Source organism: Homalodisca vitripennis, chromosome 1, assembly GCF_021130785.1.
Source record: "Homalodisca vitripennis isolate AUS2020 chromosome 1, UT_GWSS_2.1, whole genome shotgun sequence".
NCBI lineage: Eukaryota > Metazoa > Arthropoda > Insecta > Hemiptera > Cicadellidae > Homalodisca > Homalodisca vitripennis.
This window is the reverse complement of record NC_060207.1, coordinates 31,333,808-31,347,702: the sequence shown is the minus strand read 5'-3', so window position 1 is coordinate 31,347,702 and position 13,895 is coordinate 31,333,808. Positions and strand designations below refer to the sequence as shown.

Below are 13,895 nucleotides of genomic sequence, written 5' to 3'. Positions count from 1 at the left end.
TATGCATTGGGTATTTAGAATTTTGTCTTTGTAATTTTGTTTTGTTTGGAAATTACAGGTAACAAATTTAGTTTTGAAATGAAAGTGTTAGGGATTAATTTGTATTTAATTTTCAGGGATTTTTATGAAATGAAGCCAGAGTTGCCACTCGATTGTTTACTGACCAGGTGTCATGTGGGCAAGAGGAAAAACATTTACTTTGTTTCGCCAGCAATCCGAGACATTATTGACAAAAATCAGGACAAAGTTAAGGTAAGAGTCGACAATATTTTGCAATAAAGTGAAATTATTAGAACAGAAAAATATTAGAATGTTATTTTGTACTGATATTACAGTGATTTATTTCAAACAAAATTATCTAACAATTTTTTGTGTTCGAATAAACATAAAACTGGACCAAGAGAGAGGAAGAGAGATTTAGCTACTAATTTAATAATCAGGTTCAAAAAACTAATTTGAATACTTATAACCAGTTTGGGTTACCATCTTTAATAGAGTTTGTATGTGACTTTGACAACTTGGTCAAGAAAATGGCTTGTTCTGACCACAGTTCTCTCTTCTGAAATCCAGGGTGGTTTTTGCCTGGGTGGGTAAAAGACTATAGGTACAATAAAGTGTTGAGCAAGTATTGTTAACCAACTGAGCACTTATGACAGATTCTATTATGGACGTGGGGGTACCAAAGCACCCATGGTTCCATGGTAAAAAATAATCGTTCCATGGTACTAATCTCAGAAAGTGAACTATTATTTTTAGAGGGGGTCACTCTGAAAGTTTTGAGATACCACCAGACAGTCCTTATCACAATTTTCTTATCCAATTTTCCGAGCACCAGTCAGTACCTGAAAATAACTTGGATTCATCTTGTGTGTTGTCTGTCTGAAATGATCAATTTTACAGCGAACCCGATAAAAATGTTATTACACCAGATTAGTAACTAAATATATGTGTACATTTTGATAGGCTGTCCTTTAGTAAAATAAATAAATCAGTATTAAATGCCCTTCTTTGCCATGGAAAACTAACAGAGCTGGTGAGAAAATATTCTGATAACATATTTCTCCTTGTGTTTGTTCAGTAGCCTGTATTGTCAATTTCACGTATTTCGTGCAACATTTTATAATATCAATTACCAGATCAAGATTTACATTTACATTCATTGGTCTATGGAATATACCATTATTGCTTGTTCTATTCTTTTTTGTCTTGTATGTATTATCAAGTGGAAACAACAAATAATGAGCCAAATAGATAAGCTCAATACCTTTCTTACATCTTGCCACATACATCTTCAGTTAACAGATAATGCCAGACTTAAATTCGCACATGCATAGTTGGTGTGTATTGTACGATTTAGCTGTACACTGTGATATCATTTGTGTAAACCAAACATATTTCAAAAACAAAATCATATTATAACCAATTGTTGTGAGCATTGTGGTCAAACCATACGGAAAATCAACAGTAAAGGTCAGGGCACACATACAAGGTTGGTGACCAGAGGTCGGATCTTCAATGTGTGAGAAATGGAGTGCCTCAGGGCTCTGCTCTGGGTCCTTTCTTATTTGTTATCTTTGTTAATGATTTACCTGATTTTGTACCAAATAAAAGTGTTCTTTATGCTGATGACACCACTCTATTGTCATCAAACAAAGATAGCATGCTAAATAAAGTGATAATTAATTACATGAAAGAAAGATCCTTCCTCTGGTTTGATGCTAATAAATTAAGAGAAAACTATGAAAAAACTGAGGAGATTGTCCTTAGTTTGAGCTCAAAGGTGGACAGTAAATCTGTAAAACTGCTGGGCATAAACCTGGATTCTAAACTGAATTGGTGGGTTCACATAAACTCTCTTCGCTCTCGCTTATCGAGGGTTATTTTTCTATTGACAAAAATTAAAGTCCTGTACAAGCAAAAATCTAGTTATGAATGCTTACTTTGCTTTTTTTTAATGCTCACATTACTTATGGCACTCTCTTGTGGGGCAACTCTGCTGGTGCAAAATTAGTTTTTAAGACTCAAAGAAGGACATTACGAGTTATTGCAGGTATTGGTGAGAGAGATTCTTGTAGGCCTGTCTTTGTTGATCTAGGTATTCTTACCCTTCCATGTATATTTATTTTGCAAAGCCTAATTTTCCTTAAAGAAAATCTTAATTTGTATAATATTAGATGTTATGTCCATAATTATAGTACTAGATCTCAGAACTTGATAGACCTCAAATAGTTTAGATTAAGTAAAACTCAGAACAGCTACATGTACATTAGTGTAAAACTTTTTAACCTACTACCACCAGATGCAGTTACCACTACTTTAAGGAATTTCAGAAATTGTCTTGTGAAATGGCTGAAGCAGAAGGCTTTCTATTCAGTAGAAGAAATACTTTTACATGATTTAAGTGACCTTAAATTTTAATAATGCTATGTTTTAATTTGTAACAATTATTATTTATTGTTTTTATTGTGATCTGTTGTTTGTTATTGCTATTATTAATTTATTATTATTTATTTTAGCATTAAGTTTTAATTAATACTATATTTTTACAATGTTTTAATTGTATATTTATTTGCATTTCTCTATAGAGATGGTGTTCTTGACTGTTGATCTAATAGTACAGTCCAATTTTTTTTAACCGTAGACTCGAGCTGGGAGAGCGGTGGTAGGCGAGGGGTGTGCGGTGCGGGAGGATTGTAAAGGGCTTTCTGCAAAACGTACGCTCAAGGTCACGCGCTTGTGACTAGCGGGATAGATGCGAATAAAACGGTCGGACCTCTCATCGACTGTCAGTAAAGTTTATATACCGTTACACAGAACTCCTCTATGGTATATTTATTGTCCTATATCGACTGCCTGCCTGCCAGTTCAGTCAGTTCACTTGCCGCGACCTCGACGATCGCTTCGTGAAAAATTGCTTAGCCTATAACTTAGTGCGAATTTTATTTTTAACATTTTTAATTTTGCTTACTGGAGTGTGTTTTAGGTTAGTGCGGGCTTCTATATAATGGAAACATTCGTTATCGAAGGTAACTTCAGGGAAAAAAACTTCACAGTCAGGCAAGAGAAATAATTTGGCGAGAGTGAGCATGTTCATGCTTAACGAAACTATTGAGCCAAACTTCATACCGTTAAAGAACGGTATAGAAAGAACAGCGGCAGCGCTTGCGGAGTTTCGGTTGGAGTAGTGAAGAAAATTCGTAAAGAGAAGAAAGATCTTGACACCACGGATGATACAACGTGCTCATTTGCTACACCCAAGAGAAAGAAAAGAAGTAAAATGTCACAGATATTGACGACTTTGACAAATGTGTAATAAGAAGAAAAATTTACAATTTTTACAAATCCGAGCATTCACTTCCTTCGCTAAAGTTATTAAAAAACACACTCGCAGAAGATTTAAATTTCAAAGGTAGTGTATCAAGTCTGTCGAACAATTATTAAAGAATTAGGATTTAAATGGAAAAAAATTGAAAAAACAGAAAAATCTTAATTGAACGGAATGAAATAAGAAGCTAAGAGGATTGATTATTTGAAAAAAAAAAAATAAAAGAAATCGGAAAAGAAAACAAACCAGTCGTATATATGGACGAGTCTTATGTTTTGTCTTTCTCACGTTACTCGAAAAGGTTTGTGTGATGGTAGCTTAGAGGGTTACAAAAGTAATATAAGTAAAGGCGATAGAGCGATTATAGTCCACGCAGGAAGGGGACATGGGTTTCATTCGCATATGCATGTCTAGTTTGGAAGGCTGGAACAACCGAAGGTGACTATCACATGCAAATGAACCATGAAAACTTTGTGACTTGGACAAAAACACAGTTAATTCCCAACCTTCCACAAAATTCGGTCGTTGTCATTGACAATGCTTCTTATCACAACGTACAAGTAAATAAAGCTCCAAATTCAAACTCGAAAAAAGGCTGATATGACTAAATGTTTGGATGAACATGAAATTGAATACGACTCTTCATTACTAAAACCTGAATTGTACGAACTAATAAAAACTCCAAAAGGACAGATACAAATTTTTTGTTTTTGATAACCTCCTCCATCAATTCGGTCATTTCAGTTCTTCGATTACCGCCATACCACCCCGGACCTTAATCCAATCGAGATGATTTGAGGAATAGTTAAAAACTTTGTAGCCCAGAAAAATGTTACCAATAAAATAGCCGATACAATTCAGTTGTGTAAAAATAAAATGGATGCTATATCTGTAGAAGAATGGAAAAAAAGTTTGTGATAAAGTAATAAAAGTGGAAAATGAGTATTTGGAGAAGGAAAACGTAAATAGATGACGCAACCGAAAGTTTTATAATAAACATCGGTGATTCTGAGACCAGCGATAGTGAAGAGGATAGTGACGCCCAGTGATATGGAGGAACTCGCCGCTCCATTGTAAAAAAGTACTGTAAAGTATTAAAGAATATTATTTTAATGCAAAAAAGTTCAATGCAATCATTATACTTGTTGTAATTGCTCAAAATTAATATTTAGTTAAAACATAGAATACAAGTGAGTAAACATCGTTGTAAATAATACAGTTATTGCTATGGGATAAAGTATATAATTGCAATTAACAATTAAACCCACAATATTTTAAGACTAATAATTAGTTAAATTAACTTGGTTCTTTCGTAAAGGTATTTTTATTGCACAATAAACTAATTTATTGAGTTAATACGGTATCAGTGAGCCAATGCGCCAACTACAGTTCCGGCAGAAACGTTCACTCATCACTTCATATGCTACTACAGGCTAAACTAAACTTCCAATAAAAAAATGATAAATTACAAAACAAATATTCATCTATTTTTCACACAACTTTCTCGCTGACAAATTTTGTCTGACCAAAAAATAAAAAAAAATCCTCGCTTACTACTTTTTTCTTGTCATTGTAAACGCTATGTAAAATGTAAACAATAATCAAAATTATTTGGAAATTTTTTTAATATTTAAAAATGTAACCAATAGATTGCCAATATTAAGAGCTTTAATTTGACGCAAACTTACAGAATTGTACGACATTGGCTTCACTTTTAAATCGCGAGAGGAAGCGTTAAAGGTCACTGATTTTTGCAGTCCGTTTTCATACTCCGCCGGGACAGTTTTAACACAGCGAGACTGACTTTTTCATGCAGGTTAGTAGTCCGCGGCCAAGTCTACGGTTAAAAAAATTGGACTGTACATTATTGTAAACCTTATCTGACCACTTTGTCAATGCATATAACATATGTGGGACGACAATAAATGATTCTTGATACCTGCACCTCGCCCAACACTTACATTGGCCAAGTGCAATATTCAACCTGCAAGCCTATACATGTCCGCACTATCACCGGACCTTTGAAGCCACGACGTGCCCGCACCGTCACAATTAGTTTCAGTTTTAATTTTGATGGGAACAGTGTGGTCTGAGCGTCATCTATCATAGACATAGAGAAACTTATTGAAGAGACTTTTTTTACAGTAAACTAGTATTGTTTTCTTATTGATGCTAAAATTACCACACAACACAGTAGATGGCATTTAAAAATTTTAATAGTAAAAAAATTATAAAATATGTTGTATACTTAGTGATTTTAGAATAACTAAGGTAATTTTTTTATAATTTATTAATTTTGGATGTATTGAAATTGCTTGTCTAAATTTTTCTGGTATTTTGTAGGGATTAGATTTAAATGTTTCTATAACATTAATTTTGTATTTATTTTATTCTTCTCACTAAAATAAAGGCTTAAAATCAAAATAATTTTAACTTTTATCTTTTAGTATCTGTCACTTTAAAATTGAAAAGAAATATGCTCTATTCTAAACAGTCAGATTTTTTTGCCCGGACAGCATGCGGACATGTGTGGCTTCATAGTAACTGAGCCAGGCCTGCACTGACACTTGTCCACAACTCGCGTGTTAGGCATGGTGCGGGTATGTATATCCCGACCTAAAAGGAGCCATGTAAGATTAAGAATAAAATGTGTTAAAATGTGAGTTTAAGAATAAATATTTTGTATCATATTTTATAAGTAGTTCATGTATATACAAATATTATATATATATACAGGGTGTTTGAAAAGTATGGGTACGGCTTAATATTTTAAAAACCATAGGAGATAACATCTACAAACTTTGCACAGTGTCATATGGCTATGTAAACTATTTTCCCTTGCTATTACCATGACATGCCAACCATGGGGGGGACGGCCCACAGAGGAAAACATGGAAATCTTAAATTGAAGCATGGGTCGAGTGATACTAAAAAAAACATCTGTATTTATTGTGTTATGACGTCATTTGCTAATTAAAAAAAGTCAGTGAAAACACATTGGTTAGCAGAGTGAAACGCCGCCAACCGCATCAGAATAGGACGATCCAGTCAGAAATGGCAGCGCATAATGTACTTCACAATGTGTACCTAAAACAACCCACCATTTCTGATTGGATAAACCTTTTGAGATGCGGTTTGCGGCATTCAACTCTACTAAGTGAGCTCTTTCAAATGAGGTATCACTCGACCCATGCTTCAATTTAAGATTTCCATGTTTTCCTCTGTGGGCCGTCCCCCCATGGTTGGCATGTCATGGTAATAGCAAGGAAAAATAGTTTACATATCCATATGACACTGTGCAAAGTTTATAGATGTTATCTCCTATGGTTTTTAACATATTAAGCCGTACCCATACTTTTCAAACACCCTGTATATATTAACAAATATATACAAAAGATAAATGCTAAATATGAGCACAAAATCTTAAAAAATGTCAAATTTATTAAATGTCTGAGTTTAATTTGAAACCATATCTTCAATTATTTCTATATAGAAATCTTTGTTATTTCAGTTGATAAATGCTGGAGTCAAAGTGTTTGCTCGATGTGACAACAAGAATGTGAACTGTTGCTTTCGTCTGGCACAAGAGGTAAGATTTGTATGCTAAATACCAATAGTGTATTTTTCAAGTCCGTTAAGTACAGGACTACACGAAAATCTGTTTTATCCAGGATTATTGTTTTACTATCTTTGAAACAAAGTTTGATTCCAATATCAATCCTAGAATCATGTATTGATTGAGGGTGTTATATTATCTAGGATTAAATTTGTTACTATCTTCAACTAATGACACAAAGTTTGATTTCAATATCATTGTTTTATTTTAGTGTGGCAAGTATTAGACAAATTTGTGTTTTAGGAAATATTGATTACAATAATTTGGACTTTTGAAAAAATAAACTAAAATTTAAAGTGATAATACATTAGCACATCATTACCAGAATCTGGAGCTTATAAAGCACCAGAGGGTTGTATTAGTAGACAATAGACAATATCTTTATTTGCATAATCTTGGAGATCAGCATGGCGTCACAACTGTTACAGAGAAATTAGTGAAGTATGAGAAAGTAGTATAGTATCGTAGTGATCGTTTTAGTAGTAGAGGATCATCACTGACCACATGGGCTTATGCTGGTTAATGAAAAAATTACTCACCTCACAAAACACTTTTTACTGAAAAATCTATATTAACCCTAGAGCTGGCAATGGTGTCACTCTGTACTGGCGGCTCTATTTTAACAGCCTCGCAGACATTTCTTATAATGTATCACATTTCATAACTGTAAGAAGAATTAAATGCATCAGCAACATAGAAGCAGCAAAGATGGCATACTTTGCTTTATTTGAGACATACTTGAGGTATGGTATAGTAGTATGGGGTGGCACATCAACTACCAACTTAAATCGTATACTCACCATCCAGAAGTCAGCTATAAGATCCATAGCAAACCTAAAAGCACGAGACAGTTGCCGAGAAGAATTTAAAAACCTCAAAATTAAAACAGTAATCTCAATTTACATACAGGCAGTCATACTCCATGTTGATAAATTAGGACTCCCAAAAGAAACAAGATTACATTTTCATGACACTAGACATTCATCAAGAATCCCCGTTGCGAGACATAGGACAGCTCTTTATGAAAGAAAACCATCATTCATCGGGGCTAAACTCTACAACCATCTCCCTGCTGACTTCAAGCTACTGACAGGCGAAGCGCTGAAACACAGATTGAGCTCCTGGTTGACAGATAATCCAGCCTACTCAATCGAAGAGTTTCTTGACAAGACCAAAGACAGTGGACTTAACTTAAGAACATGATAACATTGTATATTCATCCAATATTGAATTGTTTAACCTCAACATACTTGACACCATTCTCTGTACTTGATGTTCAGAAATAAAGCATTATTCTATTCTATTCTATTCTATGTTAGTCCAAATATAAACTATTATATGTCAATGTATTCACAACTATATGGAGAGCATTATAATAACAATATCTTATTGTTTCCATGGAAACATATTTTTATTTTTTTTTACAAAATGTAAGAAAAATGTTTTTTGGAAATATTTTTTGTAAATATTCCGTTGTGTAACTGCTTAGCAATAAGCTTTACATCAAAACCGTAAATTTATAACTTTATAACAAATGCGTACATTTCTAAATACATATTATTGTTCGTGGGTAAACATAATCTCTTGACTGCATTTATACTTATATATAAGTATGACAGTTAAAACAAAAATAAAATAAAATAATACATTTTTATCTTACCTTATTTACATATGTACAATATATACAAAGTTTCATTTTTCACTCAGCGTCACTAGATCCCGCCCTGCGAGCTCTCTAAGATCATTTGATCAGTCTCTAAAGTTTTCACCCATACTGAACAACTAAAACTATAACCTAAGAAAGCTAAAAAAACAATAATAACAACACCAAATACTATTGGATTCGTAAACTCAAACACAAAACCCGGCACTTGTTTACAGTTTCACAACAATGTGGTTGACCCGTATACGTTCACGTCAGCTGTCCAAAAAAAAAAAAAACGATGTTTTACGGTAAACAAAGAAGACAATAATCGAAGTAAGAACAGTAAATCGGTACTATAGTTATTGCTCTTCCAGAATATATAAAATAAAAATCATTTATATGACCTTAATTGCCTACAATTTCAATAACTGTACATGTCTACTTTGGCGACGAATATTCGTCGTTGCCAAATCGGACGGGCCTTTGGCGACGAAAATTCGTCTCATACCAGCTCTAGGGTTAAATAATACTTGAATGAACTAGCACTGTACTCTTCTGTAGGATTTTAGATAAATGTAATCTTAAATATAACAAAAAATTGTATTTATAATTGTTTGTAAATTAATAATTCTAAGAATTAAATATTTTGTATGCATCAGTTGTATATTTATTTTATTGGAGTGTATAATAAATAACATGTGAAGCGCCTCTGTGTATTATAGTTGGCATTAAATTTATTTGTAATTCTTATTTACTATTATTCTTTATTTATTTTGTTATACTAAAACTATTGTTTTAGTTTTATTTACATATACAACTACTATGATACCATTCTACATCCAGAGATGGATTTGCATAGAATAAATAAGTATTGAATTTTACACCTAATAGACTCAAGTAGTAAACTACAAATCTTAGTAACATTCTCTTGAAGGAATGTAGTGGTACAGAAAATGGTAAATCATGGTCATCTGATAGTTTTGAGAAAGAGTGTAATAGTAAAATTACAATAATCTTTTTATTCTAGGGTTTAAATAGCATATCACAGTATATAGGAGATTGCCGGAGAGTATCTATTTGCAAGTCTGATCTACTCACCCTCCTGACTGTCGATGATCCCAAACATCCTCCTGAGACTACAACTCTAGATCCTGCCACACAAAAGAGACTTGAGGCTGTCTGTAAGTCTATCTAATCATCAACGATTTATTTTAAGTTTTGATTAATTGAGGCAAAGATGTGCAAATATTGAAAATTCCAAAGCAAGCAACAGTTCAATTTTTTATTTTGAGTTTTTTTATTTGAATTAAGGTAAGATTTATTAACCAGTAAACCATAAACAATTTGTCTTTGTTGTTTGATTATTTCTCTTGATCATATCACTTTCACGATCGCTTGAATATCAACCCTTGAAATGGCATGTGCCGGGTATCCAGAGTGAAAGGTCGTCATGTAAATATCCGATGCAACAGAAACTTTGGAATATTCAACAGGTAGAGTGCTAGGACTTCAAATTATGCCCCACGCACATGTGCACACAAACACACACACACAATAACTTTTAGTTTCTGCGTCAGACCTTGTCAAATTGGCCATGTCACAACAGAACAATTTGGCAAAATTACCATTAATTTACATTTTTTTGTTTATTCTCTTTTGTAAATTCCAAAAGATGTCTGTGGATCCGCATATATAAAAATAACTGTACTGAAATCTTGTGAAATAGCAAGTCACGGAAAAGTCTCTTTAAAAGTCCTAAATCTTTTCTAAAAAAAATACCTGGTCTAAATCAGTTAACCTATTTGGTTTGTCAGCTGGACATAGTATTGGTTATTTAGCAATATGTGTAATGGATAGTTGGACTTTTTATAGATTCCATCTTAAAATAGTCCGGTATGAACCCCTCAAAACCAGGGAATATGACTTTGTTCTGTATTGTAATTAGGTTTTAAAAATTGTTTATTACTTTTATTCCTGCTTTTCAAATAAAAATGTTTTAAGGATATTGATTGTCTTTGTCATAGCCCATGGCAGTTGTGTGCTGGAGTATCGAGGGGAAGATAACCTCAATCTGGACCTTGTGGGGTGGAGGGGCTCCTGTTCTCTCAGGGCCTACGTCTCTCAGCCTGACTGTGTGCACTTTCTGAGGCTCTTGGGTGGTGACACTTCTATGTTTGGTAGGTAATTCTCCTCGTACTCTAGTAGGAAATTATTGTTATTTAAAGAGAGCAAGTTTCAACATAAAAATATTTTGTTGAAGTATTCTTTGAAATTACATTTTTGAATTTAATTCAAGTGCTACCCAAAAACGAATTTTAAATAAAACACAACACACTTAAAATATGTTTTTAACCCTTTGAGTGCCACAGCGTCGCTAATTTTGACGCTACGAAAAGTGCATAAAGTGCCAGCGTCGCCAATTTTGACGTTTCGTATTTCGATAGTATTTTATATAGTACAAGATTATTTGGGCCAAATAATCAGACGGCTGTATTCAATAGGTTCCAAACTATCAATAAATACGAGTTTTATGTTGTTTCTCTACTATTTTATCTGTGAAACTTATGTTGTTTGGGTACTTATCAAGAAGCCACTATTTTTGGACGAGTTTTCCTTATCGGGGACAAAATAAATTACATTGTTAACAACAACTGACTTTATTTAACCTATTTTGGAATGTACAAGTTATTACGACAATCAATTAAATAAAAAACTATAAGAACAACGTTTCATTATTCGGAAATGTCAGGTCATTCGTGTGTCTATTTGGAGACGATTTGGAGATAAGAAGTATGACTCATCGAGTATTTTTCTATTCATTATGGAAGAAGGAACGTATAATGAAGTTTATTTTGATCTCTGATAAGGAAAACTCGTCCAAAAATAGTGGGCTGTGATAAGTACCTGTACGATGATTCTGTCTTACAGTCACGCGACGTAGCGGACGAGTACCGTGTTGCGTAACGGCCTTTCTTGTTGTTTATGTGCCGATAACCAAGCATTTGAGTTAATACAAAATAAAATAGTAACTTATATAGTATTTTACTGTATTTCTTTACAAAAGTAATGTATGATTTGAGTTGTGTTCAAGCGAAAAAACGTGAGTTTTCAGTGTAAAATATTATTAGGGTTATTATTTAGTAAATGTAAACTTTTATGTAAATATGTTAGCAAGTATTAGTTTCTAAATTTACTAATCATAATTATTTGTGTTGTATTAATGTTTTATTAGATTTATTGGGAAAACTACATCATTACTAAGTAATTTCTAAACTCTGACAAATGAAGTACAGTTTATAAAATGTCGGTACCGGGCAGCATTTTGTTAATACATATAATGCCATGTTTTTAAAATTCTATAATAAGATATTACACATGGGTTTTATTTATAATCATATGGCCTTTATCATGGTATAAAGAAAAAAAATCTTAAAAATACCGTATACACACAAATTAGGTCGAAACTTAACTTTTTATACAAAAGTAAAAAACTTTTTTTATAAATACTGAAATTTTTTTATTTTTTTAAATCAAATTTTATTTGTAACGATATGTATCATATTCTGCATTTAATAAGAAAAAAAAACAACAACAAAATGATGGAAATCTGTTTGGTAGTTATTTTACAACAGCTTTTTTCCCAAAAGCTTACAAATATGCGAAAAACAGCGTGGCACTTTATGCATATGCCTTCGGAAAGTTCCCGTGGCACTCAAAGGGTTAAACTTTACCATTAGGATACTTTAATATTAGGATAACATCCTAATATTATGATTCAGGCCATTCATCATGTCACTCAGTGTGTTTCACAATGAATAAAAGAAAAATATGGTAGGTTTATAAAATTCCTGTATTTGTTAGTAAAATAAAACGTTTGATAATGTTTATAATTTTCGTTATTGGAAAATGTCATGTAACAATTCTATTGAAGTGATAAGACACAATCAAAAACGTTTTTGTTTGTACATCTATCTTTGTTAAGTGTAAATCCAGTTCGAGTTCAAGTTATTTTTGCATTACTGGTTTATCCTAATATGTTTTTAGTGCAGGGATAAAAATGAGTTGGTCAAACTGTAGCATTACAATTACCTGATAACAAATTTTTACTTTGTAAATGTTGTTATTCAAAACGATATTTAAAACTGTGAAATCATTCTTAGATGTTTTATATCTCAGCTATAACTGCAACAACAATTTGTAATATTTTCAAAGCTCTGATATTTATATCACATCACATGGGCTCATTGCACAATGGTCGTGATGCACTATTATTTATTTATTCATTGGATATATCACCACGTAATGCAGTGGTAACAGTATCATAAAGAATAACTCATAAAAATCTATTGTTTTCAGATAAAAATAAGTTCAAGAAAGAAGATGAAATAAAGGAAGAATCATCTGAACTAATAATTACTGATAAAGATGAAATTCTTGAAGACATGGAGACTAAACAAGAGGAAAGTAAAGATGAGGTTGCGACAAGCGGTGCAGGAGATACGACAGACCCTAAGTTGGAACAAGACATATAAAGAAATTGAAATCAAAGAAAATCTATGATAGAGGTGATTGTAACAGGTGGTACAGGATATACAAATTATGATAGCAAACTCCATACTGTATACTATGTGTTAATGTGAAATGTTTTCCTGTACACAATTCATTTTATTGAAAGTATTCACAACCACATGCTTCACATGTGGTTAAACCACATTAATTTTGTGTTGACTCCAATGTGTTTTATTTTATTTAGTGATTGTTAAAAACAAAATATACTATTTTTACTTATGTTGTTGTTTCCTCAATAGTAACCTCAAATTGTAATTGGTGAGATTTATTTATTTTCATTCACCATACAAAATTATGTATTGAAGATGTGAAAATCACAAACATTTCTTTCTATCTACTAATTTGTATTAGATTTTTCAACACTACCAGAGAACTATGGAAAATGTAGGTTGGGATTGTGTATGGATTCCTATGGATCCAATTGCAGTTTAATGCAATAAAATATTATCTTTATTAAAGTAAACTTTTATAAAATGTGGTTTACATGATTTTAAACCATTTTATGAATCATAATTTCCCGTTAATAACCAAAGGGTTGCCAGCCCAGTCTATGTGCTAGGCAATCAATCGCTGATGCTTTTCCCCATTTTTTGAGAAGGTATTGAACAGTTTTGGTGTTCTTTGTTTAAAGTTTGTTATTGACAATGGATGATTTGATGAAAGGATAGTTGGATGTTGGACATTTACTATCATCGAGGTAGAGTGTTCCACCTTTGTTAGTTCAGTGTGACATGACTGTT

General features: G+C 32.6%; 1 protein-coding gene across 1 annotated transcript in view; it reads left to right on the top strand.

Moving 5' to 3' along the window:
- Positions 1-13,374, top strand: part of LOC124359295 (tRNA (cytosine(34)-C(5))-methyltransferase) — a 37,595-nt gene extending 24,221 nt beyond the window's left edge. The window contains exons 11-15 of the mRNA XM_046811924.1: positions 117-252; positions 6,837-6,914; positions 9,614-9,767; positions 10,611-10,763; positions 12,943-13,374. Of these exons, the coding sequence (XP_046667880.1) occupies positions 117-252; positions 6,837-6,914; positions 9,614-9,767; positions 10,611-10,763; positions 12,943-13,118 (697 nt within the window). The 3' untranslated portion in view covers positions 13,119-13,374. The remainder of the gene's footprint in view (positions 1-116; positions 253-6,836; positions 6,915-9,613; positions 9,768-10,610; positions 10,764-12,942) is intronic.
- The last annotated feature ends 521 nt before the right edge of the window (positions 13,375-13,895 follow it).